Source organism: Hypanus sabinus, chromosome 2 (assembly GCF_030144855.1).
Source record: "Hypanus sabinus isolate sHypSab1 chromosome 2, sHypSab1.hap1, whole genome shotgun sequence".
Classification (NCBI taxonomy): Eukaryota; Metazoa; Chordata; class Chondrichthyes; order Myliobatiformes; family Dasyatidae; genus Hypanus; species Hypanus sabinus.
This window is the reverse complement of record NC_082707.1, coordinates 162,328,054-162,353,422: the sequence shown is the minus strand read 5'-3', so window position 1 is coordinate 162,353,422 and position 25,369 is coordinate 162,328,054. Positions and strand designations below refer to the sequence as shown.

At 37.0% G+C, this 25,369-nt stretch overlaps 1 protein-coding gene across 1 annotated transcript in view; it reads right to left on the bottom strand.

Annotated features, from left to right (window-relative positions):
- map4k5 (mitogen-activated protein kinase kinase kinase kinase 5) overlaps nucleotides 1–25,369 on the bottom strand; it is a 142,826-nt gene that overhangs the window by 68,199 nt on the left and 49,258 nt on the right. The window contains exons 3-4 of the mRNA XM_059958132.1: nucleotides 12,226–12,316; nucleotides 5,662–5,726 (exon numbers count right to left, since the gene is read on the bottom strand). Coding sequence (XP_059814115.1) covers nucleotides 5,662–5,726; nucleotides 12,226–12,316 — 156 coding nt within the window. The remainder of the gene's footprint in view (nucleotides 1–5,661; nucleotides 5,727–12,225; nucleotides 12,317–25,369) is intronic.

Genomic DNA, 25,369 nt, shown 5'->3' with positions numbered 1-25,369 from the left:
AGCAATTTTTGTCACTGATGGCTGATGCAAAATAAGCAAGTAGATTTCATAATAGGGAATAAATTTGAATTTGTAGCTAAAAAAAAAAGGGGGAAATATTTGGGCATACTGACCATAACATAATGACTTAAGATGATAACTGGACACACAAGGATGACAAATTCCTAGATAGCAGATGGGGAAAGTAACTGATTTTCACACAGCTTTTTGAAAGTACATAATTTTCATACATCTTCGAAAGGTGCTGCCTCAAAATGGCAGCATCTATCATTTAGAACGTGCTACCACCCAAAACATACCTTCTTTACATTACTACCATCAAGGAGGGGGTACAGGATAGTAAAGACAAACTCAATGTTTTAGGAAAAGCTTCTTCTCCTCCAGATTTATGAACAGTCCATGAAACCATCCATGAACACACTACCTTATTATTTTGCTCTCTTTTTGCAATCTAAAAGTCTAAAGGCTAAATGTGGAATTGATTATTTCCCTTAGCAAGAGCATTTAAAACCAGCAATCACTGTCTCCCAAAAGGGAAAAGAAATTTCTTCATCCACAGAGCGATGAATCTTTCGAATTCTCTTCTGAAAAAAGAACAAAAGGCCTCCGAAGGCTCCATCATAAAGATTGATCAGATTTTTTAATAATAAGAAAGCTAAAGAGTGATCTCAAGGGCATTTAATATTACAAAATATTTTTTATAAGGCAGTTATGAAGACCATACAGTGGATTCTGGTCAACTGGGACACATTGGGACCGGTACATTCTGGCCTAATTAAGCAGCTGTCCTAATTAGCCGGTTTCATGGAAACAGTTAAAGGGATAAAAAGGACAAACTAAGTAATATGTATTTAAATAAAATACAGAACAAATTAGAACACTACCTATACTACAATAGTACTATAAAACTGTATAGCTGCTAATAGTTATCGGAGGAATTCATCCTCTGTACACTGCCATGTTCTTTTGATTGACCGTAAATGAACAAAATCAGTGCCAGTAATCAACAATCTTCATTTTCATTGCTGCATTCAAGATGATTGGCGATAGCTTCAAATCCATCATAGCTCCTAACTTGAAGTATTGAAATTGTATCAGTTTCGAAACAGTTATGAATTGTCTTACTGCTTATTTCTCATCAACCAGTGACAAATATTGCTGCTTTTCACACAAACATGCAATTATTGCTATTTAAAAACTGTTTCTTCTAAGCATTGCGCAGTATCTAATGGCTACACAAGTACATGCAACTGCCACTAGTTAGAAGCTGTTGGCAACAGCCTTCAGTCCCAATAAAGCAGCATATTATCCCAAATAGATGAAGGGAATCCTGGCTATTTTCTTGATTAGTTTTTGTCCTTTAAGAGTTGTCCCAAATAAGCAGCCGTCCCAATTAGCTGATGGTTCAATGAACCAGAAATCCACTGTATTTCCATTTGAGGGGAAGAGAATCACTGGAAGCTATCAATGCAGGAAAGTCACTCAAAACTTCAACAGGAAATTCAGAGGAAACTTCTTTACACAGGAATGGTGAAAATGAGAGGGAGCGGTTGAAATAGCATTGATGCATTTTAAGGGGCTGGCTCGGGTTGAGATAAAGAGCTACATTAACAGATTTAGATGATTAAAGACATGAGGCAGCTCAACTGAAGTACAAACACCAGCAAGATCTGGTGGGTAAAATTGTTTGCTTCCATGTTCCACATTGAATGGCCTCTCCTTGCAAACTTTCAAACTAATTGATTCTATAACCAGAGGAGGGTGAGGAACAGATAGTAAAATGAAATTTTATCATGGAGAAATTAATCTCAATTACCTAGTACTACACACACAAAATGATTGAGTTGTATTCTATACATAAAATATAATGGTGAGATGGGGAAAATTAGATGAAAATATGATCACAAAGTATGAAGACACAAAACAGTAAATAATTAAACATTAAACTGAAATCAGGAAATATGCAATATCAAAAGAAAGGAGGACTTTGGAAATTTTCAATCATCATCATGGTGGACATTCCAGAACACCTCTGCTCAAAAAGGTATAACCAGTTCGTTATTTTGTACACAATTCATATTTAATTTTATAGGTATTCTGGAGGAATTATCAATCCAGTTACATAATTATCTTTTGCACCGGGCAAACAAAGTGGGGTAAAATAAAGAAATAAACAATGAAAATCATCAAGTGAACCTCCATAAAGTAAAGGGCAATGTGGCATTTATATAGAAACTAAACAGAAATAGCTCTAATCAATTCACAAGGAAAACATTTTTGTAGCACTAAGCCAATCAATCATCATCTCTTAGAAATGTTGGGGAAGTATTTTGGGTGCAAGTCACTTCCAACACTCAAAAAACACTATTGCCTTTTATTAAAGCAAATGCTGCTTTACCAGTGCATTGTCAGAACTCACAGAGGGGTTTCTTTCATTCTGCAGTTCAGTGGTAGAAGCAGAGATTGGTGATTGAAGGTTGTTTATTGGAATGAAGGCAATTGACTCGTGGTGTACCACAGAGATTGGTGTTGGGACTTTTGTTATTATTTATATGCAGTAAATGATTTGACAATCGATAAACACTTACCATTTAAAGTTGTCACAGATCATTTTACTTACTTGGGTATTAAAATTACCAAGAAACATAAGGATTTATTTAAAGTTAATTTTTTACCTTTAACTGACCAAATCAAGCACCTTATTACCAGGTGGTCCCCACTATCTTTGTCATTGGTTGGTCGAATTAATGCTATTAAGATGATAGTATTAAACAAATTTTTATATTTATTTCAAGCATTACCAATTTTTAATCCTAAATCTTTTTTGAATATTATTGACTCCAAAATATCCTCGTATGTGTGGCAGAATAAAAGTCCTAGATTAAGTAAAAAATATTTACAGAAGCCTAAGAAGGAAGGAGGTTTGGTTTTGCCAAACCTAAGATTTTACTATTGGGCAGTTAATATTTGATATTTAATATTTTGGACACAAGAATTGATTATAGCACCTTGCCCACAATGCGTAAATTTGAAATGTAAATCTGTACAAGACTTCTCATTGTTTTCTATTTTAGGATCTTCGCTTCCTTTTGCTTTATCTAAATTGAATAAACAAATAACTAATCCTATAGTTAAACATAATATGGTTTCAAATTTGTAAATTCTTTGGCTTGAATAAGTTTATCTTATCAAGCCCTATTATATCTAACTTTTTTTTTCAGCCCTCTTTTATGGATCAAGCCTGTGTATTATGGAAAACAAAAGGTATAACATGTTTTCGTGATCTATTTTTAGATAACAGTTTTATGTCCTTTGAACAGCTATCCAATAAATATAATTTGCCTAAAACTCATTTTTATAGATACTTGCAAGTTAGAAAATTCTTGAATAATATGTTACAGTCTTTTCCGAAATTATGTCCAAAGGACATTACCGAAAATTTTTTAGCTCTGAATCCTTGCCAGAAGGGTTTAGTAGCCATCATTTATAACATGATCATGAAAATACAGCCAGCAGTATCAGAAAAAATTAAGAAGGAATGGGAAAAAGAACTTCACTGTCTTATACCCACTGAGCAGTGGGAGAAAATTATACAATTAGTCAACAACACACACAAAATGCTGGTAGAACACAGCATTTTGTGTGTGTTGTTGTTTGAATTTCCAGCATCTGCAGATTTCCTCATGTTTGCTCTTTACAATTAGTCAATTCTTCTTCTGTTTGTGCTAAATATGCCCTAATCCAATTTAAGGTTGCACACAGGGCTCCTATGTCCAAGGATAAATTTGCTGGATTTTATTCTTATGTTAATCCAACCTGTGACAGATGTCACTCTGAAGTTGCTTCATAGACCCACATGTTTTGGTCTTGCTCCTGTTTGCAAAATTATTAGAAAGATATTTTTGGTATTATTTCAAGAGTTCTGAATATCAAATTGCAACCACATCCTATTGCTGCAATTTTCGGTTTACCAATGGTTGTTTATCCCCCTCAGCCCAGCGGATGATTGCATTTGTTACATTAATGGCTAGAAGATCTATCCTATTGAACTGGAAAGAAATTAATCCTCCAACTATATTTCAGTGGTTTTCTCAAACTATATCTTGTTTGAGTTTAGAAAAAATCTGAAGTGTTGTCTTTGACCCTTCAGTTAAATTTGAAGAAACTTGGAGACCATTTATTCAACATTTTCATATGAGCTAAACTGATTTTTCCTAAACCTTACTTTTATTTTCCTTAATTATTTGGATGGAGGTGCGGAGTTATTGACGCTACTGTGTACATTTGACATAATGCAATGGCTCATGTTGGTTAGGTTTTTTTTTGGGGGGGGGGGGTTCTTATTTACTCCATTTTGTGTAACTACTATGAGTTTGGGAGGTTATTATATATGGATTATCATCTATTTGTATTTATATTTTAACCTATTAATTATGTACTCTCAAGCTCTTTGTATTCATGTTTCATTTACTTTTGTTTAAAATTAATAAAAAGATTTTTAAAGAAAAGTAAATGATTTGGATGCAAATGCACAAGGGTCAATGCACAAGTGCAAATACACAAGTTTGCGAATAACATGAAATTAGGTTATGATGTTGCTAGTGAAGGCGGTCATCGTAGATTACAGGGGGATCTTGGCCCAACTTCCCTAACTGGTCAAGGAGAGGCAAATGAATTTCAATACAGGTAAGCATGGGGTGATGGATTTTGGAAAATCAACCCAGCATAGGGTTTGTACTAGGAACACTAGGGTACTAGTGTAATGGAACATTCAAGGAGTACAGGTGCCCAGTTCGATGAAGGTGACAGAAGTAAATAAGATGATAAAAATGGTGTTTAGCACACTGGCCTTTATCAATCAGGACTTCGAGCACAAGAGTCTGGACACTATGCTGCAGTTGTTTAAATCATTGGTGAGGTCACACTTGCAGTATTGTGTACCAATGTGCTCAATGTGCTTTGGAAAGATAACACTAAACTGGAAGAGTGCAGAAAAGATTTACAAGAACAAGAGGGTCTGAATTATAGAGACATGTTAGGCAGGCTAGTTCATTATTCCTTGGAATGCAAGAGAACAGAGATGACCTTAAAGAATCATTTTAAATTATGTAAGGCACAGATAAAGGTAGATGGCACCTTTTCCCCAGGGTGGGGGAGTCCAATATGGGGGCACAGATTAGGGTAGGAAGGGAAAACTGTAAAAGGGACTGAGGGGCAACTTCTTCCATGGAGAGAGTGGTGAGTATATGAAACGAGCTGCCACAAGATGCAGTTGAGGCAGGTACTGCAGTATAATTTAAAACACATTTGGATAGGCACATGGGGTAGGGAGAAGAGGGCAAGATTTAGACAGATGTGGACTGAACAGTAGGAATTGTGACTAGCTAGGTGGGCACTGTGGTTGTCATGGACTTGGACCTAAGGGCTGCATCTGTGCTGTAATACTCTATAACTATGACACCAATCAAGATTCAAGATTGTTTATCACTGAAAGACAATTACTATTGCAGATATAACCAAAGCATAAGCAGCACCTTGGATCAAGATAAATGATAAGAAATAGCAGCTATCATCGTGGATGGTCAGTGACAAAGAAAAAAGGAAGTTGACAAGTTGCTTATAAATAAGGAAAACAAAACTATGCAAACTCAAGCAACATACCATGGTATATATCCTGAAGGGATCCACCCCCACAGTATTCCATACAGATCCATAGCTTCTCACGGCTAATAAAAGTAAGAAAAAAACCCTTTTAGACAATATTAGCATAAACATCATAGTTTACTAGTTGTTTAAAGGCAAATGGGATAAATTAACAACATTAGAACACTAATATTTTTTTCTTTTAACAATGTTAAATGACAGTATGTATGAAAGCTGAAAGCAAACCCAAAGAAAAAAGATTCATAAAGTAGTAATAGAAAAAAATTATTTAATTGCTATCATTTGATTGAAAGAATTGAGTAAAAAAAATCCTAGGGCAAATGCCAAATATCACATCCCCCCATATTGTAATAAAAAATTAATTTTTTAATGCATACATTGTATTTTTAAAATGTTTACCAACTTAATGCTTGTGTGCTTACAGTGTTTTGGAAAGCTATAAATTGAACAGAAAATTTGGGTCACTAATCATGCTAATTTCTAAAAGCAAGACCAGCGCCTCAAAAAAAAATTTCTGGTGAAAAATCAATAAAGACAAATTTGGTGAGAAAAGGCAATTCAATGTAGGAGGAGAGTTCTCCAATTTTTTATTACTCTTGCCAATTCATGCTTTTACTCCCAAAATTCTTCTTAATAGTGGCAAAACCCAACAAGTTGTGTAAGTAATTACTAATCAATAATTCTGTGGCTTATTCAAGATCAGCAATCCACAACTCTACAAGATGTCCAGGTACAATCAACAGGTCATTTTGAGTGTGAAAAGGCAATCCTGTAGTGGTGTGCTACACGCAGCGCTAAAATAACAACACGGAGTCGGTAAACTGCAGTCAAAGATAACTTCATTCGAACTACACAGCCTTGCTTTTAAGCCTCCCTCAACCTGCCCCCTGTGGGGGCAGATGCTCCAAAAGACACGTACTCACAAACCCCCGTAGGCTATCTCCCTTAGCCGGAACGCTGGCTAATTGTGAGCTGGTTCGGATGTGCCAGGAAATGGGTCGCCACAATCCCATGTAAAGTTAGACACACAATCGGATGCATGACACCTGTGGCAGGGCTGGCATGCAATTACTTCCTAGAAGGTGAAACCTAACAGTATAAATGGCAGTGCTGCTTCACTAACCCTATGATCTTTTATGTACATTATAAGAATAACACTACATCTGTAAGAATTCCTTCAGAATCTGGCAATGTTGTAATTTGTCAACCCTGTACTCTGTCTCAGAGGCCAAAGTCAGAATATCTGTCAAGAGGGTGAAACTTCATAAGGCACCAGGCTCTGTAACTGTACCTGGCTACCCGGCAGTGCACTGATAATCTGTGCTGACCAAATACCTGGAGTATACAAGGGCATCCTGCTGCAGTCGGAGGTTTTGAACTGCTTCAAAAGGGCATCATACTAATGGCCAAGAACAAGTTAAGCTGCTTCAACAACCATTGCCCTGTAGCACTCATATCTTAACTGATGAAGTACTTTGAAAGGTTGATCATGGCTGGAATTAACTCCTACCTGAGTAATGGTGTGGAGCTGCTGCAATTTGCCTACCACCACAATAGTTCTACAGCAAATGCAGGCTCACTGGTTCTGCACTCAAAATTGGATAACAACAATGCAAATGTCAGGGTGCTGCTTATCAATTACAGCTTGACATTCAATACTCACCATTCCCTCAGCACTAATCTATGTTTCAAAACCTGGGCCTCTGCATATGTCTTTGCAACTGCTAACATCTCCCCCTCACTGATCAACACAGATGCACCTAAAGCATGCAAGAATAGCCCACTGCTCTACTCTCCCTACATTCATGACTAGGTACTGCTGCAACCAAACAACACATTTCATAACATACAGTGACAATAAACCTGATTCTGAAAAGAGTGTAAGCAGCTTAGTCAACCACCACTATCTCCACCCATTTTCCGCTCCTTCATGACAGGCACTGTCATAATTTTATATAGTAAAACATTCCAATGTATTTCAGAGGAAAAAGATTAACTTAATCTAGAAGCATGAAAACAAAAACAGATTTTAATGAGCATCTTAAAGGAACAGCCATGGGGCAGCTAGGCCAAAGAGCATGCTTTCATTCTGGATGAGGAGACATAGGAAACTAATTCTGGGATTTAGAATGCAGTGTATGGCTGCACAACTGCGAAAGGAACAAGAAATAAAATAGGATCCACAAGAAGTGTCCAAAGACGGTTACAAAGAAAACAAGACAAATGTGGAGTAATCTCAAAAGGTTAAATATTCTTTAAAAGATTTTATATATGCAAATTAGGACTCGGGTGGTAGAGGATAGATGAATATATTTATTGAAGTGCAAGATGGAAAGCTAAGCAACCAGCTAGAGGACTTCGGAATAACTGAGCTCAGTAGTACCAGAGCAGCTGATGGGCAATTTAGCAAAGGTGATGTTACCCAAATGAAAAGTAGGCCATCTTAATAGACACAATCCAAAGAAGCAGCAAGCTCAATTTCTTTTTCATTCACCCCACTAAACATGCTTATGCACATACAATCATTATGCTAAAGTAGTAAATCTAATTTTTCACCTATATAAGTGTAATATTCAAATATGTCTGATGTAGAAATTAAACAGCTGTTTTGACAAGAACTTATAAATTTTTTAAAAGTCTAGTGGTCAAAGAGAATTTTTCCACAGGAAAAGAAAGATTTGCCTAAGTGGCAAAAAAAAATGAAGCTTATGCTTAAACCAGGTGGCAATTATGACAAATGTTTTAGCATATGACTTCCCTTTAATTTTTTTTTTAGTTTTTGAGATAAGATTTAACAAAATTCACACAAAAAATAGGTGAACCATTCCAAATTTTTGAAGGAACATGAAATTTGTCTCTTGGATGAGATAGTCAGTCAAAAATGTATCAAATTACAAATGAAGGTGACAAATGAGCAGCTGTAAATTATGACATGTATAACTGTACAATTAGTCTTTCTAATTTGTTTGAAAACTCAAAACGTATAGCAAAACAGTTTTGCATTACCATCGATAGACAGGATTAAAGAAGAAAGGCATGGTTAGTGGTAAGTCAGCAATACCTTAAGTAAATCAAGATTCTATCCATTTTGGAGTTTCTCAGTCTCCACAAGTAGTGCCAACACATAATTTTTTTTAGTAGATATTTTTTGTTCCAGTCCTTACCCAGCCCCCATGTTAAAAGCATGAAGTAAAATACAACTTTTGATGTTATTAGGTCAGTTATTTACTCTTAGAACAAGTAGTTTTTGCTATCCTTGTTTCCCTGAAATCATGCTATTTAAAGACTCAATACAAACTGCTTTCCAACCTGACATACATGTTAATGTATGGCCTCCTGCCAATTCAGACACAGAATGCACTGGATGTTTTGCCTATGGAGGTCAAGGTCTTAGTCAATCTCATATTTTGAGCCTCATGATCATCCAGGCTGTTTCTGATATGAATCTTTGCTACATCTCATAGATCTCAGCTTACTGGTATATTAGGGAGAGTTACCAGAAAACCACTTTCAAGATTATTATTGTTTTTCACCAGCACACTAAAGCAGACAGACCAGACACAGAATTTGCCTACACTTACATTGCAGCTTTCCAAAACAACACAGAATTATTGACTAAACAATTGCAGAACTCCTTCCTGAAAATCTGTCAGGACCGTCTGCCTATAGGTTTTTCTGGCTGCTCAATACTCAAGACCCTTTAAGAGCTGGATTTAGAGATCAAAACCGCAAAGCTAAGGATTACCAAATGTAAAAACTAGCAATATTTCACTCTGCTGAAAGTAACATCAAAGAACATTAAAGAGAACACTGCTATGAAGCTCATTTTTGGTGAGTTGTCCTTTACAGAGCACTGGGGAAATGCACAACCGATTCAGAAAGGCTGAGTAGCTGAATTCTACTATGTCTTATGGTCTTATGTAAAGCTGACATCTATTTAGACCTCACACTGAAAAATAGTTCCTTTCCACTTTTCCTTAACTTTTCAATGGAAGGAAAAATCTTTTTACACCATCACAAGGTGGTAACTGCCAACAACACAGGATATGGTGGTTGACTTGTCCAATGAGTTTATACTAATATACTTTCTCTCCTCTCCTTAGCCGGGTAGTGGCGTAGCAGCATCAGTGCCGGACCTCGGAGCGAAGGTTGCCAAGTTTGAATTCAGCCGGCACCCTTGCACGCTTTCCATCTGTGCTGGGTTGAGCGTCGAGCTAGCGACTCAGCCTTGTAAAAATAAGAAAGCCTGCTAAAAAACACCATTACGACGGCGTCCCGATGACTCCACTCAGAGTTAAGGGCTTTCTTCTTCTTCTTCCTCTCCTAGAATATTAGAACTCAAAAGTATAGGTGAAGTCTATTTGAACATTTGTAAAAAGGCCTTGTCAAGCTAATTTTCAATTCTCAGCTTTAAGAACAATTTAAAAATGTTTGTTCTCAAATGGTTGACCACGTTCCCACTGCAGAACACAACCTTAAAACCTGCTGCAGGTTCAGGGAAAACTAAGATCAAACGGACTAAACATTTACTTGAAAGTTTGGCAGTATGTGAATTTATAAGAACATAGAGCATTCCTTTCCTTTTACTTCTCTCGTAGATTCACAAAACCATATACAGGAAAAGAAACTTCTTTTGGCTATTCTGAGCTGTTATTCGAGATGACTATTTAAATGTCAAAAAAAAATCTTCAATAGAAAACTCAATCTGCCTGGAGTAAAGAAACATTTCCTAGACTAGACAATTTAGGACTGACTAAAAACTGAAATGTAATGAATAGACTCAAACATGTACTTGTCATATCAAACAGTTAATGATTAACTCATACAGTGAATGATCAAATCAATTGAATTAAATTTAATTTAATTATCACTCAACCATAACAGATGCAGTGAATTAAATGGCGTTCCTTTGGAGCCAAGGTGCAATACAAACAAAACAGCACATTCAAAAAAGCATATATATACACTTTAGTCCAAGGCTCTCAGCGACATGTCCCGCAATTGTTGGTACAATCTGCCAGCAGTGCGCAGAGGCACGCAAACCAATCTATCATTCCACTGCTCGAAGACAAGAGGGAGCAGTGACAGGAAAGGCCGGCCTCCACCTGCCATGCATAGATGCCTTGCTGCACCACCTCTGGTGCTTCCTCACCTGGTCTGCAGCAGTTGGCAAGCCAATGGGGCTTGAGACATAGTCCTTATTGCAACAGAGGCTACACGGCCTCCATGTGATCTGTTGTGTCACCAGACCAGGATGACAGGTCTGCAGCAACTTAAATTATCACTGTCTAACAGAGTCTTGTGATCACTAATGAAATATCCAAGACAGTCGCCCACGGTTATACTGCACACTGTCTTCATGCACCAAATCTGATGCTTCTGTGTAGTGGTCAGCAACCCAATCTGCAGTCAAGTTAGCTCCCCTGAACCCAAACTGGCTCCTTTCCCGACATCATGTCCTGCTCCACCAACACCATTCCAGTTTCTCTGATCAACGAGGAGCCCACTGATTGAGTAGCCCTGCAGCATCCGAAGTTCTTGAAGTAGAATTTCAAGAACATAATCATAAAAGGCACATTTAACAAAGAAAAAAGCATCTTTGTTTGGCCCCCCCCCCCCCACCTCTGAGAGGCCACTGCCAGCGAACCCACTGCCATCCCATCCCAACAGAAGATGACCAAATTAATAAACTAATGAAACAAATTACATTATAATTCTGCAGATTTATGACATCATAGTAGACATGGAGATAGAAGCTAACCACTGTTCTGTACTAATAACCTGAATGTTTTTGGAGGGCTAGTCTTAAGAACTGAACATGCAAGCTACATAATAAACACATAATTTTGAAAAAAAAACCCTGCAGATTTTGGAAATCTACATTAAAACAGAATGCTCAAAGCAGCCTGGAGATCAGGCAGCAGACAGATGGAGCTACTATCTCAGGTAAAATAGCTTGAAGAAAAGCATGATCATGGATTTCCATTTCTTCATCTGAGTGAAAAATGTAATTCAAAAGATTCCAAGATAACAATGCATCCAAATATTTAGTTGCCCCCCACCCCTCCATCTTATCCTGTGCCCTCTATTTTAGATTCCTCTATCCTGGGAAAAAGATAGTGACCATCCACATCAATGCTTCTATTTCATTTGGTATGTTTTGCTGACTGCCTACATAATCTCCCCAGCTGCAGAGAGATGCATTCTATCAGGAAAGGGTTCTCAAGCTTAACTTTAGAAAAAGCAACAGGATTTTACCTCAGGTTGTTTATGCCCAAAAAGTCAACTCTTTGAAAATACACTGCGACATAGTTTGCATTTACTGTACTTATATTTTACTTAGGTTAAATGCAATTGCACTTGAAGAGCTGTGTTTGAGACAATTTTGTGTAGTATATAGTAAATGAATGTAATTCATTGCTTGAAATCAATGCAATATTTCACTAAAAGATGAATTTTGAAACTCGACAGCTCTGAAATAAAAACATGCAATCATTTTACTCGGTTAAGTAAAACACTTGCAATGATACTTTTTTTTGGATGTTCATTTTCCATATTTACCTTAGGTAGCTTCCAAAGTAGGCCACAATGTTGGAATGCTTGCACTCCTTTACCATAAATATTTCTTGCTGTATAATGGAAAAGTCATCTCCTGTGAAAAGAAAAATATTACAGCGCTTCTATAAATGCTTACATTAGCACTTATTTACATTCAAGATCATAAATTACATCGTGTGATAGTATCCTCAACAAATTCAATTTTAGACAAATGTTGATCATACCATGCACTCACCAGAGCAGATGGGTCTGGCCTTATTTGATTCCATTCTTTACTATGCAAGCAGAAAAACATTCATGGCTTCTCAACCTGCTCTCAGAATCAGGTAAGCTAGATTACTGGTTACCTCCGTAGTCAGAGAGAGAAGGTATTAAATATGATTCAAGCAAATAAATGAAGACTGAAGTGCAGGAACTTAAATATCTATAATTTTAGCTCAGATTCTTGAGAAGGGTATTTAAAGTCATTGTGGATAGATGGGAATAAATCAAATCAATCATGAACTTAAGTTGCAAAACAGTTCAAGGAACTAGGCGGCCAATTCCTCCTAAACTGGAACAAAGCACGTACATTTTAATCAGAGCACAAAAACAAATACTGAAGAGAGAATGGGTAAAATGATGAGGGCATTGTGATCATAGCTGGCAATTGAAGAAGGAAAATGATCTTTTCTACTTTAAAAATTTTCAAGGGTCAAATATTAAATGAACTAGTTATGAAGAAGTGAACTAAAATGCATTCAAGTTTCTTTGTAAGCAGAGGTAAATACTTTTGGAGATTTAAGGCATGATTAAAAATAGAGAGAATGATGACAGGTGCTGGGTGAAATATGTATAGTGCAGGGGATAGAAGAATCATGATTGGTTAAAAAGATTAAACATTAGCCTTATTTGTGACATTTACATTGAAATGTTATCTGAAGTGAGGCTTTGTTGGGGGCTGCCTGCAAGCGCTGCAATACTTCCAGCACGAGTGTAGCACGCCTACAACTTAACAACCCTAACTAGTACATCTTTGGAACGTGGTAGGAAACTTTGGTACCCAAAGGAAACTCACGCAGTCACAGGGAGAATGCACAAATTCCTCGCAGACAGTGGTGGGATTTAAATCCCAATCTTACAGCTGGCACTGTAAAGTGTTATGCTGTTACGCTACCATGCTACCCCATAAATAGTCAGCGCCCAACAGGGGGCTTAACCAACAACCCTGGGATTGAGTCCTATGCTATACTGACTCAGCTAGCTCAGCTTGGTTTGAAGCTATCAAATCTAACCAGCACTAAAGACAAAGACATATTCTTCAGGCGTGCAGAACCTGGTAAAGGAGGAGGACCTTATTCTGGCTTAACAAACTGTATAGCTTGAGTAAGAAATGGAGATATTCTTGGTAACTTGAAGTGATGAGGTACAACTTAATAAGCAAAATAATCTTTTGGCAATTAAGCTATGTACAATTGGCAAAGGACAAAAGATTACAAGTTTGAAAATTTTCCTGAAATAATGGACTGGAACTGCCTGAGAAAAATTGGCAGTTCCACACAGAACACAGCACAAGACCAGTGCAAAAACAAAGTTACTGGCTGAGCTCTGGCAATTTCCTAGTTTTTCTTGGACACTAAATTCCACAAAATGCTCAGCTGCATCAAACAAACTAGCTACATTTTCCTAGGACTTCCACTGGATAATCTGTTGAAGAATTCTTTCAGCAAGTCATGCCAATATATTAATGGTAGGGGGGTGGGAGGGGTTGTTACAGCTTCTGAATAAAGGCACCACAATGATCCTAGCTGATGACAGCATATTCATACTGAAGATGGAGATACAGATGGAGTTAATTGTGAGGCAGTCATTGGCACTAGTACTGATGCTGGAGAGAACAGAAGATGTTCCATTGGGAAAGACATCCAAAACTAGACCAGCATCTTAGTGGCTGGTGCAAGGATAGGGATTCACTATAAGGATCAGAAATACCAGTCAAGTCTTGAATAGGCTCCATGCAATAAATGTTGCAGAGAATACAAAGCAAGGGCAATATAATAATCACAAGACCGGGCAAATCAATTTGACAAAAATAGTTTGGAAGGCAAGTTAATGGATTATACCTCTGGCAGTTTTCTGAAATAACAGGTTGCACCAAATAGGAAAAAGGTCTAGTATGATGTGCTAAACCTTGGTTAATCATTAATTTTAATCAAAAAATTATCTTCAGAAAATTAATAATTGTGTGCGTGTAGCCAAGTGGTTAAGGCATTGGACTAGTGATCTGAAGGTCATAAGTTCGAGCCACAGCCAAGGCAGCATGTTGTGTACTTGAGCAAGGCACTTAACCACACATTGCTCCAGTCCACCCAGCTGAAAATGGGTACTGCCAAAATGCTTGGGGTTAACCTTACGATAGACTGGCATCCTATCCGGGGGGGGGGGGGGGGGGGGGGAGTCTCGTACTCTCAGTCACTTCACGCCACAGAAACCAGCATAAGCACCAGCCTGATGAGCTTATAAGGCTCGGGACAGACTTTAACTTTAAAATTAATAATTATACAATTACAACATGAACTTCTGACCTAGGATTTTGCACAGAAATGCACAAATACCAAAATCCTGAATTTTTTGGCAACAGTTCACCAATAGTTTCCTGACTGGGATCCAAATTCAACTTCTGTGAAGAATTCAAGGACAAAGAACATCTCAGCTTCAACATTGAACAGTGTTCAAGTGTTTTCATATCCAGTATTCTAAATTAGTCTGTTAAAGATGGATCACCTCTCAACCAGCCAAGCTGAATAAGGTTCTGAATGCAGCAGCTTCATGTTTAGCAGCCGCTTCTTAATTCTCCAATTTTAGATAAATGGCTTTATTTTTCAGAAGTAGCCATTTCTGCCAGTATTCCAACTGTGGTTTTGCCCCAGATTTTCTCTGTTCAATATTACAGACAGGCTGGCAAAACATGTGTAACATAACACTAACAAAGAAGCATAGTGTGCTTCTAACTGCCACTTTAACCCCATTTGTTTGAGAGATTGGAGATGCTCCTTTTATTTTACCTGTCCCTCCTCCACCTTTCTGTCATCTCATCTTCTCTCCTGCCTAGTTTTCCATGACCTGATATTTCATTGCTCTTTTCAGATGATGCCTGATGCTCATCGTTAATGCATTTTTCATTTTTATTTCGTATTTTAAAATCTGCAATATTTTAACATAGGGGGATTGGTTCTGGGACCACCCGCGGATACCAAAATTTGCGGATGCTCAAGTCCCTTATTCAACCTGTCTCAATGCAGTGGACCTTAGGATCCAGCTGAACCCCAGACCTTATTTAACCTGTCTCAGTGAGGTGGTCAGTAGGACCCAGTGGCATGGATCTGAACCTGCAGTGTTTCTGTTCACGAAAATAATCACGAACACGATTGAAAATAAAGTGGAAATAATAAGGCGATCAGAAAGAGGTGAAGCACCATTCGTCATTGGAAAAGCATTAGGCTACAATCGGTCAACGATCAATTTTAAAGGATAAAGTGAGAAAGGCTCTGCCCCGATGAAAGCTACAATTATTACAAAGCAACACAGTGGTTTAATTATTGGGTTTTGGGGTTTTGGGTTTTTGATCCTCCACATCAACCCGGCACGGTGGAGAATGCAGTCGGGAGCGATCTGTCACTAATTTGAACTCAGGAAATTCCGTTCCCGAGCCCAGCGCTGAAACATACGTTTAAGTGTTTTATATGCATAGAAAGGTAAAATATATACTATATACTAAGTCAAACACATTTGACTAATTGACACTAAATAATACTGGATGTACCTGTTCTGACTTACTTAGTAAGAGAACTTACAATTTTTTTCCATCCCAATCCACGATAACCAACGCACATCCTCCCGTATACTTTAAATCATCTCTAGATTACTTACAATACCTAATACAATGTAAATGCTATGTAAAATGGTTGTTAAACTGCATTGTTTAGGGAATAATGACAAGAAAAAAAAGTCTGCACATGCTCGAACAACAAGTGCTGGAAAAGCACTTCCAGGCTTTCACAATTCGCGGTTGGTTGAATTCGCGCATGCAGAATTCGCGGATAAGGAGGGCCGACTGTATAACATAATTTTATTTTAAAATCTGGGAACTCTCAGTAGCTTAGGCAACACCTTTATAAAGAGAAATGTTTACCTTTGACAGAACAGGGAGAGACACACAAAAGTTAATGATCTGCAGTATTTTTCAAAAAAGTTTATCTTATTCAATTTCAACTGAAAATTTCTTGTCACATTTTTTCACCCATCTTTGATCTTCAAGTTTATTGCCGTTGGTATAAGTATGGTACGATGAAAGACTTGCTTGTAGCACTATTACAGGCACACATTCCACATATGTATAGTACATAAATGATAGAAGGCAGCTATCAATACATACTTTATTATCTAACATGTTTTACATATTTCAGCCTTTAGGTGTCACCATACTTCCATTTTCAATACACATTTCTCCAACAGCCTGCTTTCTTAATTTATCCAAAATTTGACCTCTTCACAACTAACTCACAGTTTACTTTTTTTTCCCTTACATGTTTAGCTAAGGTGAAAAGGAGCATCAGTAGTTCCAGTGTCTTAAAAATAATAAACAATGCATGCCTTCAAAGTAGTGAGAAAACTGTTAAAATTACTGTTTAATTTGCATTAGGTTTCGTGCTCTTCAGTCTTCCTGTCATATGACATTTTACACCCAACAACATAATATGATTGATATCACACTCAAGACATAGGAAGTCATTTATCAGCCTAGAAGATTTTCATTTGATAATCTAGAATCGAACTCTCTCCAGAGTAATGAAATAAGTATGTCCCAAAGCAAAAAATTGTGATGTGTTAGTGTGGAGCTCTTGCTGGGAACTACTCTCTCTATCCTTCGTCACTTTTCATATATGTAACCAATGTTTTCTCTACATTAAGAAATTGTCACCATTATATAATTTTAAATGCATGAGTGCAATGTACTAATACTTTAAAATCTTTATGATAGTGCTGGAGAAAGAATAATCCCCAGGTAATTAAATGTACTGAGGCTCAGGGACTTCAAGCATTTTATATACAATTGTCTTAATTTTTGTGCAAATGTCAAATGTAAATAAAACACATCCTCACACGTGGAAGGATACTAATACACTAATTCAACATCAAAAAGCATTAATTCAAGATTAATTTAGCCATGACCGTATTGAGTGGCAGAGCAGGCTCAAGGGGGTGAACAGCCTACTCCTGTTTACTAATATGTATTATGCACAGTTAAAATCAGAGCTATATAATTTGGAAACAGGTCCATTCCTCAGCCCATTTACCCAGTTAATCAAGATGCCTTGTTATCAACAATTACCTTTATAGATAAACTTTTCACTGCCTATTTTAGTGTTGTCTCTGCTTACTAATTATGCCAAACAAAATTAACTTTTTCAACAATGCAGCATGTAATGTGTAAAAGCTTTACACTGAAACCTTGGTTTGAAAAAAAATGTGAAGCAAACACAGCACAGAATATTGGTTAGGTGCAGTTACATGGATTTCTTCAGCTTGTCCCAACCAATGCTGTGCTATCCTTCTTGTGGATATTAAACCTCCCTAGTCCAGTGAATATTGCTGCATGGATATTCTGCAAAGCTCAGAGGACTGCCAGAAGCTACTAGGTTCCAAATAGTATTATGTGAAGTCCTGCCTGCAGTGAAGTCAAATTTATGGTCAAATGCACAAATACATGCATGCACAAATAAAATGAAAAACTTATTTGCAGGAACGTCAGGGGCACATAGCATCATGTAAGCAGCCCTCACACGATAAGCAAATTAATCACAAGGTACACATAACTTTTACTAGACAGAACACAATGACAAAAAATAAATCCATTTTAGACAATAGCCCCAACCTAACCAATCTTTCACGAGTAAAATTCTACATCTTTGGTCAATATTCTATCACATTTCCTGAGCATTTCATCTACTGCTATCGTATGCTTCTTTTGATCTGTGCACAATATTCTGATGGGACGTAACATGTACCTGAACCTTCCTGCTCCTGTATATATGCCAGAACCAAAGGTTAATATTTTGTGTGCTATATGCTTCCAGGTCTGTTTCTGTACATTCCTCAATACTGCATTTTCCAGCCACTGCACCATTCCCAAATGCATTAACATTAACTTCTCCACTTGGATCAAGTAGATTCACCCCTCCGGACATCCAGCTAACCTACATCCTGTATTTAAAATGACAGTTTGACCCAGCCTCAGCTGATGCCGCTTGTTAGTTACCAGCAGCTGCTGCAAAAGGCAGGTCAAAGCGTGCAGCGTACACACCTTTTCTACATTTCACTCCCTTCCCCCTACTACACATTCAGCTGCCTCTCAATATGCAACTTTCAACCACCAGAAAGACATTTCAAAACTTTGATTTTATCCTAACTGAAATCATGATCTTTCTCTTGATTGTAATCATTAAAAATGTACAAGAAATAACTCAGTTGCTAAAATATTTTAAACTTTGCTGTTAATTTAATATTCATTATTTCTCTAATTTCTTAAAGAGGAAGGAGGCTGCTACTTGATCCAAAGTGTACATTAGTTCTCAAATTATTTTCATCATTCCCTTCCCTCATTTATTACACTTAATCTGCTGATCCAAGTTTGGAGAGAGTATTACATAAGCTCCAAAGACCTGTAACCCAAAGTCAAGGGGAAGAGGAGGAGAGGGGGAAATACCAGTATGATTTTTATCATTTCCCTCACTGGATTGTTTTTAGATAAAACTAGTGCAAAGCTGGTAGGCCATATGGCTGCCAATTGCACTATAGACATTCAAGATAATGCATTTCTTGCAAAGGAAAGCCCGAAATATTCAACATTACATTGTTTAAATGAACACAAATTTGTGCAGTATACAAAAGAATATCGGTCACCTAGTAGTATCAAGTAGTATGCATCAATTGTTCCACTGAACAGAAAATTTTCTATTGTAGATTTTGCAGTCTTTCAAAACACCAGCACGATTTCAAACATTGACAAAGTTGACATGCTACAATATCTCAAATGATACTACACATTGTAACTTGCACACAACATTGGGAAGGGAGGGGGGTTGAGGGGGCAAGAGAACACAAACACACACAGAACATAACTCTTCATTCATTACTTTCCTTATTCTATTAACTTCAAAGCATTTGATTTTATTTCACTTTTTGATTCACCTACATAGGAAGATTTTCTTTCAATTAATTAAGATGAACAAGTTTTCTTAAACATCAAACTGCCTCAATTACAATCACACAAATATGGCTGTTGTGTGGTTGCCTTAAACTGTCCTGCATAGAAGATTAGTTGAAAGATCAAAAGTAGTAATAAATAATTTCAGGTCAGACCATTAGTAGAAGGAATAATTCCTTGGTTCAAGGGGATTTAAATTTATATGAATAAACACAGATGAAAAGAAAGTGGCATTTCCAAATTTTCCGATAACACATAAATTTGAGGTTTTTAAATGAAGGCACAGTAAGCATGCAGAGATACAAGTAGACTAATCAAGTGTGATAAATGGAGTATAATATAGAAAAATGAATGCTTTTGTACTTTTGTAGGATGAAATTTAAAAATTCTAGATGATTAAAGTCATCAATGCACAGAAGTATTTTGGTGGGGTATATTGGTGCTTATGTAGAACATACATGTACAGCAAGATATCAGGAAGGCAAGTGTTTCTTAGCTTTTATTGCCAGGCTGCTCGAAGTGCAGAAGTCTTGCTGAAATTGCACAAGACTTTGTGAGACTTAATTTGAGTTATTATGGGCACTTTTCATTTCTCCAGGGCAGCAGTTCCCAACCTTTTTACTAACATGGACCAATACCATTAAGCAAGGGGTCTGTGGACCCTAGCTTAGGAACCCTTGCTCCAGGGCAATGGTTATACTAGAAGAAGAAATTGGATAAGATTAACATATTGGAATTTAATACACTGAAGTGATTGAGGCATAAGATTTTGAGACAAGCTAGTAGGACAGATGTCAAGTGTTTATTTCCTTCATCTGCAAATTTTGGGTGCAAAGTCGCAAAATATGTGGTCCGACTTTTACATTAATTCAGGGAGAAAAGTTTCATGTATAATTAACAGGTGAAAGATCAAGGGGCTGCATGCCTGATCCCACCAATTTCTTATACCTTCTTCTTACATAAGTCAATGGTCAGGCCAGTACAAATATAACTGACAGATATTGTTCTATGTTATGTTAAATAATTGAAAAATAAGAATCTATTAACACATTTTGGAAATTTCAGTTGACCCAGTACCATTTGTTTAAAAAAAAGGTTAGACTTAGTTAAGCTCAAATTTAATTCCCTCCTATACTCATTTACATTGCCACCCAACCCCAAAACATTTGCCTTTAAAACCACCATAGAAAATACCTTGTTTACCTGAACACCTCCGTTGATCTAAATATCTCACTCTGATCATGCCTTAAGGTTCTCTGTGCAGAGCATGTAAAGTTAAAATAATCAATGTCATATTAGCCCTCATACCATCCTGACAATTTTTGCTGCAACTCTTCAAAAGCTGATCTTCAAACATTAGGGTGCTGATAATTGAATCCCAGTTTCAAATGAAATATAATCAAAATTCAGTATCACATCTATAATATAGTTGGCTTACTTTGTATTGTAGTGCTGCCATGATCATGTAACCATTACACCAGCTTTCAAAATTGTTTATCAAATCTGTCCTTTATCTTTTCTATTCATGCACATTCTGCAGCTTCTCACCATTTGGAAAATACAACTTTTCTTCAACAGGAAGTGGATGATCTATCTCCCACATTTTAGCTTTCTTGACTGGCTTTGTAACCCATGCTTCCATGTACACTACTTACTGTGTCACAATGCTGCTTATCCTGGTGTGCGTTTCCACCCTTTTCTGTTTACTGTGTCACTACTGATGGCCCCATTCCAGAGAGGCACACCTATAGCATGCATGCCCAAGATGACATGCACAACAATTTTGTTGGCACATGGCATGCAGTGCTACCTCTCAATTCTTTACTGCCCACCCATAATAAAAAGATAAATATTGATAATGTTTATTGGCAAACAAAGCAGCAAATGACTTTTTTCAACCAGAGCAGTGAGATCTTTTCACAGGAAGTGTCTTGTGTTGGCTTGCTACTAGCTAAACAATTGCAAGAACACATGACTTTGAATAATGGGTTTTGACATCCTCACAGATTAACCTTGCATTGCAAAAACTCCTGTCGTGGCAATATGAATAGTTAGGACAATTCCAGTTAAATGGGCCACTGGTTAACCAGGGCAGGCATTTGCTTGGGACAACACTTAAAGAAACAAAAACAAATTGAGAAAATAGCTGGGATTCCCTTCATTTATTTGGAACACCATCCTGTTTAATTGGGACAGGAGACTGTTGCCAAACAGTTTCTAACTAGCATCGGCTGTGTGCACTTGTGTGGCCATTAGACACTCTACTGTATTTATAGCAGACAGTTTTTAAAAGTGTCATCTGTGCCTGTTTGGGTTCAAAAAGCAGTGATTTTTGTCACTGATAGTTGGCAAGAAAACAAGCAACAAAATAATTCAGAACTGTTTTGATCCCCACAATTTCAAGAATTCAGGCTTGGAGATGCCAGAAATGGCCGCCAGGAGTGAAAATACATACAATGATTTCATTACTTCGGTAAGTTAGAAACTATGAAGAACTTGAAGCTAATGATAATAATCTTGAACATTACAATAAAAATGAAGATTTGGAGGAGGCAATCGTCAAAGGCATTGTTGGAAGCTACCTTTACTAGGTGTTTATGCTGATCTTGTTCATTTACAATCAAAAGAGCATGACAGCATACTATGGAATTCCTCCATTGATAATTAGGAACTAATACAGTTTTACAGTACTGCAGAGGTATTGGTAGCATTCTAATTTGCTCTGAATTTCATTTAAATATATAAATTGTTACTCAGTTAAACAGCAGTTTGTCTTGTTTATACCTTTTTAATCATTTCCTTGAAACTTCGACTAATTGGGACAGCCATGCAATTGGACCAAAATGTACTGGTCCCAATTAACTAAAATTCACCATATTTTCATCAAGATATTCAGAGGTGTCATTTTCAGTAATGAGCTTTGAACATGTTTAACTATAAGAGTAAACTTACTGATGAAACTAGTACTCTGAGCATAACTCTAAATACAACCCAATACAAATTGGATATAAAATATTTGTCATCATTAGTACAGCAACAGAAGTCTCACTGAGAGTAAAGTGTGTTTATTTTTGTTTCCTTTATTTTTTTTATATGGATCACCAAAGCTTTAATTTCATGTTGACATTTCTTATGATATATATCAGGTACAATAACAAATGTGATACATCATGTATAACAATACTATTTGGAAATTTTATTTTTGAATTTCTTTTTGAAAGATTAATATTAACTTTAAACATTTAAAAAATGCATCATTTATTTCAACCTCTAATACATTTATCAATAGTAAATGAATAGATGTAAATAAGCAATAGGACTCATTCTTTTCCCTTGAAAAAGCCCATAATTATTGTTATAATTCATTAATCAATGATAATCTCTGTTCAAAATTACCATGACAAGAGAGATTTTATTTTAAATAAAGGTTATTGCCAATTTGGGCACACACTTTTAAAATGGTTCTCCACCCTGCTTTATACTGTAATAACAATGTGCAAGATTAATATCAAACCTTTTAGGACCACTGTACTCAAACACCAAGTTAATCAAAATTTGCCAACCATAATATATTCCACTCCTCCACAGAGTTATGATAAAACTGGAACTTACTACTATAAATGTTCAAAAGGAAATTTAAAATAAATGCAGTACAAAAGAAAATTAGGTTGCACTGGCAGGCTTGGATGAAGTACATGCTGCAAGGCAGCTGAACTTAATGGTATGAAAGTCAAGCACTGCAGATGCTGGAAATCAATAAACAAAAGAAAATGCTGGAAACACTCAGCAAGTCAAGTGATATCTATGGAAAGATTGTGGGTTATTAATCAAAAATACCTATAAACACTGCTCCTTCCAAGCTGTGCGGGTGTGTGGCCACACAGTAACTGAAATATTCCCAGGCACATAGCTTTTGTTGTCACATTGCTGGAATTGGATCCAGCTAGAAAAAGTTTATGAAATGATAGAGATTTTCTTTGTTGTACTATATTTCATCACACCCTTCAATTAATAAACATCAGAAGTATGTGATTTTTAAATTTTCATTCTAAATATTCATACTAAGCATATTGCAAAAAAATAAAAGTGTCATGTAGATTTCAGGCTGTGCAAAAATTTCCTGCTTACAGCAATGGTTGGACTACACAGCTGTGTTTAAAAAAAATCAGAGGTAAATAAATATGAACTAAATACAAAAAGAACAAGTTTCAACTTTATAATCCAAAACACACAATACAAATAACAGAATGAAAGACAATTTTTTTCACTATATTGTATAAACAATAATAAACCAATACTTATCATAAACCTAAAGAAATCCTGTTGCATAATTATATGAAGATTGGAACTTTGCCCTAGAAATAATAAAGATCCCCACAAGCTTTGCCTCACTATGGCCATGAAGTCAGAGGACCTGGATATTTTTTCTTAAAACATACTCACTCAATCCAACTCAACTAATGGCAAGAATCCCCAGTCGATGTGGGAAAATAGTAACCTAACCTGCCAGAGTTTCAAGTTTTTAGACTTGCCTGCAAAACCCTTTGTACTTGTTTTTCACTCTCTAAGCCAAATTTCCTGACTCTCCTTTCCTGGATCCTTCAGACTCCACCTCCAACCACTTGTCTCCAACCTGGCAACACGTATTGATTTCCTCCAGGAACCTATCCCAAACAGAACAGCTCTCATTGCCTACACAATGACTGAATATCCCTGGCACAAATTGTACCTTCTGGTCAGGCAGCATAAAACCAGAAAAATGCACAAATAAGTATTGCAAACATATTTGTATATAAGAGCTAATAGTGGTTGCCCTAGGTTAACCAAGCTGTATGGATGGGTCCCATCAGACGAGTGTCAAATTACCAGACTTCAAATGAAAACAAGCTCAGGCTGAGGAAGCACATTTTATGAAACATTCACCAGAAATAAAACTTTCATTTTAGCTCTATTAATAGGAATCCACTTTCATGTACTAATTTTCAACATCAATTTACCTATATTAAAACAATTCCTAGCTCTCTCCTCTTTCTCAATCTGATATCACTTTGAATATTACTACCACCATCAAGCTTGATGCTTATTTTATGACACTACGTATAAGTATCACTCTTCTTTGCAGCATTTAGAGAAAATTTTATTACACCCTCATATAACCGAACACAAAAGTCCAGGATAGGCACCAGGTATTTCTGGTAAGTGCCAAAGGGACCACTGCATTCAAAGGCCGATGGACTGTTTCATTTAATTTGTTTTTCACAAAGGCCAGTGGACTGGTCTTTGTGGGGATAACAATTTAGATGAAACAATATGGGCACTCACATGGACCCCAACTATGCTACCTTTTTGTCGGCTACGTGGAACAGTCTATGTTCCAAGCCTACACTGCTGTCTGTCCCTCACTTTTCCTATGCTACATCAATGACTGCATTGGTGCAGGTTCCTGCACCCAATGCAGAGCTCATCGACTTCATCAACTTTGCCTCCATCTTCTACCCTGCCCTCAAATTTACTCGGTCCATTTCCGATACCTCCCACCCTTTCCTTGATCTCTCTGTCTTGATTTCTGGAGACAGCTTATCCATTGATGTCTTTTATAAATCCACTGACTCTCACAGCTAACTGGACTATAACTCTTCCCACCCTGTTTCTTGTAAAAACACCACTGGCTCTCTCAATTCCTCCATCTCCACCACATCTGCTCTCTGGACAAGGCATTTCATTCCAGAACCAAGAGATGTCCTTCTTCAAAGAAGGAGGCCTCAAGTCCTGCACCATCGCCATTCTGTCTGGATAGCCTCTAACCTGATGGCATAAACATCTATTTCTTGAACTTCTATTAATGCCGTCCTTCCCCTCACCGCTCACATTCCCATTTTCCTCTCGCTTTGCCTGCCAATC